General features: G+C 48.4%; 1 protein-coding gene across 1 annotated transcript; it reads right to left on the bottom strand.

The window, feature by feature from the left end:
- Positions 1-540: 540 nt before the first annotated feature.
- On the bottom strand, positions 541-1,207 carry LOC147986399 (uncharacterized). The gene is made up of 2 exons (XM_087541994.1): positions 661-1,207; positions 541-554 (listed from the first exon to the last, which is right to left on the bottom strand). The coding sequence occupies exons 1-2, from the start codon at positions 1,205-1,207 to the stop codon at positions 541-543; spliced, it is 561 nt and encodes a 186-aa protein (XP_087398120.1).
- Positions 1,208-6,190: the final 4,983 nt, after the last annotated feature.

Raw genomic sequence — 6,190 nt, 5'->3', positions numbered from 1 at the left:
TTTATGATTTCCAATAAGTTGGTTGCTTGCTCCATTGTTCCGAAGAACGGAGTCTTGGTCATTTTGCCCATGAGGCATGGTTCGCACGTGTCAAATGATTCATAATCAAGAGACTCCAAAAGTCCATATGCATGGAGTTTCTTCATGCGTTTGACACCAATGTGACCAAGGCGGCAGTGCCACAAGTATGTGGAACTATCATTATCAACCTTAAGTCTTTTGGCATTCACACTATGAATATGTGTAACATCATGTTTGAGATTAAACAAAAATAAACCATTGACCAGCGGGGCATGACCATAAAACATATCTCTCATATAAATAGAACAACCATTATTCTCGGATTTAAATGAGTAGAGATCTCGCATTAAATGAGATCTAGATACAATGTTGATGCTCAAAGCTGGTACTAAATAACAATTATTGAGGTTTAAAACTAATCCCGTAGGTAGATGTAGAGGGAGCGTGCCAACGGCGATCGCATCGACCTTGGAACCATTCCCAACGCGCATTGTCACCTCGTCCTTTGCCGGTCTCCACTTATTCTGCAGCTCCTATTTTGAGGTACAAATATGAGATACCGCACCTGTATCAAATACCTAGGAGCTACTACCAGCGCTGTTAAGGTACACATCAATAACATGTATATCACATATATACCTTTGACGTTGCCGGACTTCTTATCTGCTAAGTACTTGGGGCAGTTCCGCTTCAAGTGACCATTTTCCTTACAATGAAAACACCGAGTCTCGGGCTTGGGTCCATTCTTTGGCTTCTTCCCGGTAACTGATTTACTGAGCAAGGCAACTCCCTTGCCGTCCTTCTTGAAGTTCTTCTTACCCTTGCCTTTCTTGAAACTAGTGGTTTTATTCACCATCAACACTTGGTGTTCCTTTTTGATTTCCACCTCCGCCGATTTCAGCATTGAATATAACTCAGGAATGGACTTCTCCATCCCTTGCATATTGTAGTTCATCACAAAGCTCTTGTAGCTAGGTGGAAGCGAATGGAGGATCCTGTCAATGATTGAGTCATCTGGAAGATTAACTCCCAGCTGAGACAAGCGGTTGTGCAACCCATACATTTTGAGTGTATGCTTGCTGATAGAACTGTTTTCCTCCATCTTACAACTGTAGAACTTGTCGGAGACTTCATATCTCTCGACCCGGTCATGATCTTGGAAAACCATTTTCAGCTCTTGGAACATCTCATATGCTCCATGCTGCTAAAAATGCTTTTGGAACCCCGGTTCTAAGCTATAAATCATGCCGCACCGAACCATGGAGTAATCATCACTACGTGACTGCCAGGCGTTCATAACGTCTTGAGTTGCTGGGAAAATGGGTGCGTCACCTAGCGGTGCTTCAAGGACATATGCTTTCTTGGCAGCTATGAGGATGATCCTGAAGTTACAGACCCAGTCCGTATAGTTGCTACCATCGTCTTTCAACTTGGTTTTCTCTAGGAACGCGTTGAAGTTGAGGGCAACATTAGCATGGGCCATTTGATCTACAAGACATATTGTAAAGATTTTTACACTAAGTTCATCTAATCAAATTATTTAATGAACTCCCACTCAGACAGACATCCCTGTAGTCATCCAAGTGATACATGATCCGAATCGACTAGGCCGTGTCCGATCATCACGTGAGACGGACTAGTCATCAACGATGAACATCTCCATGTTGATCGTATCTACAATACGACTCATGTTTGACCTTTCGGTCTCTTGTGTTCCGAGGCCATGTGTGTACATGCTAGGCTCGTCAAGTCAACCTAAGTGTTTTGCATGTGTAAATCTAGCTTACACCCATTGTATGCGAACGTTAGAATCTATTACACCCGATCATGACGTGGTGCTTCGAAACAACGAACCTTCGCAACGGTGCATAGTTAGGGGGAACACTTTCTTGAAATTTTAGTGAGGGATCATCTTATTTATGTTACCGTCGTTCTAAGAAAATAAGATGTAAACATGACAAACATCACATGCAAAACATAAAGTGACATGATATGGCCAATATCATCTTGCGCCTTCAATCTCCATCTTTGAGGCGCGGCATGAACACAATCGTCACCGGCATGACACCATGATCTCCATCATCATGACCTCCATCATCGTGTCTTCATGAAGTTGTCTCGCCAACTATTACTTCTACTACTATGGCTAATGGTTAGCAATAAAGTAAAGTAATTACATGGCATTTTCATTGACACGTAGGTCATACAATAAATTAAGATAACTCCTATGGCTCCGGCCGGTTATCATATTCATCGACATGCAAGTCGTGATTCCTATTACAGGAACATGATCAATCTCATACATCACATATATCATTCATCACATCCTTTTGGCTATATCACATCACATAGCATACCCTGCAAAAACAAGTTAGACGTCCTCTAATTGTTGTTGCATGTTTTACGTGGCTGCTATGGGTTTCTAGCAAGAACATTTCTTACCTATGCAAAACCACAACGGTGATATGCCAATTGCTATTTACCCTTCATAAGGACCCTTTTCATCGAATCTGATCCGATTAAAGTGGGAGAGACAGACACCTGCTAGCCACGCCTTATGCATCAAGTGCATGTCAGTCGGTGGAACAAATCTCATGTAAGTGTACGTATAAGGTCGGTCTGGGCCGCTTCATCCCACAATGCCGCCGAATCAAGATAAGACTAGTAACGGTAAGCAAATTGAACAAATCATTGCCCACAACTGCTTTGTGTTCTACTCGTGCATAGAATCTACCATAGACCTAGCTCATGATGCCACTGTTGGGGATCGAAGCAATAATTCAAAAAAAATTCCTACGTGTCACCAAGATCAATCTAGGAGATGCTAGCAACGAGAGAGAGGGAGTGCATCTTCATACCTTGAAGATCGCTAAGCGGAAGCGTTGCAAGAACATGGTTGGTGGAGTCGTACACGCAGCGATTCAGATCGCGGTCGATTCTGATCTAACCGCCGAACGACAGCTCCTCCGCGTCCAGTGTCGGTGTCAAAACCGGTGGATCTCGGGTAGGGGGTCCCGAACTGTGCGTCTAAGGCTGATGGTAACAGGAGGCGGGGGACACAATGTTTACCCAGGTTCGGGACCTCTCGATGGAGGTAACACCCTACTTCCTGCTTGATTGATCTTGATGATATGAGTATTACAAGAGTTGATCTACCACGAGATTGTAGAGGCTAAACCCTAGAAGCTAGCTTATGATTATGATTATTGTTGTCCTACGGACTAAACCCTCTGGTTTATATAGACACCGGAGGGGGCTAGGGTTACACAGAGTCGGTTATAGAGAAGGAGATCTACATATCTGAATCGCCAAGCTTGCCGTCCACGCAAAGGAGAGTCCCACCTGGACACGGGACGAAGTCTTCAATCTTGTATCTTCATAGTCCAATAGTCCGGCCAAAGTATATAGTCCGGCTGTCCGAGGACCCCCTAATCCAGGACTCCCTCAGTAGCCCCTGAACCAGGCTTCAATGACGATGAGTCTGGCGCGCAGATTGTCTTCGGCATTGCAAGGCGGGTTCCTTCCTCGAATACTCCATAGAAGATTTTGAACACAAGTATAATGTCCGGCTCTGCAAAACAAATTCCACATACCACCGTAGAGAGTATATTATTCCACAAATATAATCTGCTGACAACTTTTCATAACGTGACGTCCTGTCGTGGCCCGGTCATTATGAACCGTTTTTCCCTGCCTACCACTGCACGTGTTGCGAGACGGTTTTATTGGCACGTCTTGTCGAAGCGGAGATTGTCTTCCCATTATCATGGGATTCTCATCAATACGGATATGGGTAACCCAACCATGCCATCAATCGCGGCGCTTGGGGAATAAGCGATTTTATGGGGCAAGTAGGGATGCGCACAGTTTCTACCGCCTTTATGAAGGGACAAGGATTCCTCTTTTTCACCCATGCCTTCTTCTTCCCTCGCCCATACATTCTCGTGCACTTGAGCTCCAGTGACCAAGTTCTCATCTTCTCTACAAACCCATTCCGAACATGTCCGGAGTGGGATGCAAGTGGATTGTCTCCTCCGTTATAGAGCAGAACATTACGAAGCTCCGGGAAGCCAGATACCTGGCTGTAGACATCACGCACCGGCTCCCAGACGCAGGGCAGATCGTCCCTACTCCAGAACCCCATGAGAGGGTTGTATTCCTCACCCACTTCGTCCGCGGACTGGGATTTCCCCTCCACCCATTTGTTCGCGGGCTCATGTTTTACTACAGGCCGGACTTCCATGATCTGGCCCCCAATTTCATCCTCAACATCTCGGTGTTTATCGTCGTGTGCGAGGCCTTCCTCCGCATCAAGCCCCAGTTCGGCCTGTGGCTGAAGACCTTCAACGTGAAGCCGAAGGTGGTGGTCAGCCAGCAAGCGGAGTGAGGAGGCGCCATGGTGGGCAAAATGCCCAACGTCACCTGGCTCGAAGGCTCCTTTGTGGAGACCATGAAGGGGTGGCAATCGGGGTGGTTCTACATCACCGAGCCGCGCGACACCAACTGGGTGGCGGCCCCTCGAATTTCGATCCGGCATCCCCACGCGGCTCACCTCCTGGAAAGAGAAGGGCCTATCCTGCGGTTCATCGGGGGAGCTGACCGGACTCCAGAGTTGTGTTAAAAATATGATAAGCAAGAAAATCAAGCTTGTCAACGTGTTCTAGGTCATGCTCTTTCGCCGGATCCTTCCGTGTCAAAGACAGGCATTCAATATGTGGGAGTTCGACCCGGCCAAGCACCAGACGCCGCGAGCGCTTTTCGACACGACACACAAAGCCGTCTAGAAGGTGCTGTTCAAGGCCGCCGAGGTACCTCCTCCCCTTACCGATGATCGCGGACTCAGCGCAAAGCACCCTGCCAATCCGGTAAGATCTTTATATCTCATAAGATGTTCCTTTCCCTAGTTTAATCATGTGAGGGATCTGAGCCTCCACGCCATTTTAACAGGACTGGGTAGCGACAGCGGAGCAAATCAATTGTCCGGCCCCACTGCCCAAAGATCCAGCGAAGGCTCTCTTAACGGAGATGCTGGTTCCGGTGCCCTATGAGGCGCCGGAGAAGAAGGCCGCGGGGACCAGGAAGGGTCTCTGGCGCAAGGTTGTATCGGACTCGTCGTCCGAAAACACCGAGGCGCACTCCTCATATGAAAACGAGGAGGCGGAAGAGGAAAGTTCTCCCCCCCCCCGCAACCGGGGGGGGGGGGGGCAAGAAAAGGAAGGCCACCCCATATGGGGAGGCCGAAGGGTCCAAGAAGGGGAGGACCCTCCTTCCGGACCACTCCACACCAACCGCTTACAGCGACAAGGAGTGGTTGCCCAGGGACAAGCCCCTGGCGAAGTCGCAAGTATCCGGATACTATAATAGTTCTGGTATGTTTTGTTTTATTGCTTCTTATCGTGTCAAACATGATCATGCAGTCCATCCAAAGCCCATATCGATGTATCCTCTTCGGATGAGTCTTTGGACCAGTCGGTGATGAACAGCGATTCACTCCCGACAGCCACCTCCCCCGGCCCACGGACGACATCAAGGTGTTGTCTCAAAGGGAACCGGTCCAAGGGGAGATAATTCTGGAGGCGCCCCGAGGCGACATCCCAGATGCCGGGTGCATGGGGAGTAAGACTCCCATGGGTTCTAATGACGGGGGCCACAGCAAGTTCGGCCCCCAGCCGGATACTGCGCCGGAACCTCCAGTGGTTTGGGATTCTGCCAGGCGACCCCTCGCTAAGGGGGGCGAGCCGTCTGTGTCGATGGCCTTTGTCCATCCAGAGGAATCGGACAACTTGCTGGAAGTGCTCCAGGGTGCTTCCATTGATGAAGACACCACACCACCATGAGTGCGGTGGTCGAGAAGGTTCGGTCCGCCAGAAGCAGATTGACCGAAGCCTGTGCCAGCCTCCTAACAGGCTTTGAGGTAACTAATCAAATTATGAGAAAATATCACAGCATAGACAGTAGCCCCTGATGTTCTGTTTGGTGTTCGCAAAGAAAGGCCGAACAGAGGATCAAATAACAATCACAGGAGTCTAATCAGAATATGTCTATGTGAATAAGCAGGCTTCGCTGCTGGCCGCTGCCGCTCGTACTGCGGGGGTCTCCGGACTGAAGCGGGACCTTGAGCGGTCTGAGGAAGAGCTCGGCCTTACAAAGAGGCAGATCGTAGAGAAAA

Source organism: Triticum urartu, chromosome 2A, assembly GCF_056163025.1.
Source record: "Triticum urartu cultivar PI428250 chromosome 2A, HENAU_Tu73, whole genome shotgun sequence".
NCBI classification, from domain to species: domain Eukaryota; kingdom Viridiplantae; phylum Streptophyta; class Magnoliopsida; order Poales; family Poaceae; genus Triticum; species Triticum urartu.
Note: the sequence above shows the minus strand (reverse complement) of the source record. Positions and strands in the feature narration are given on the sequence as shown.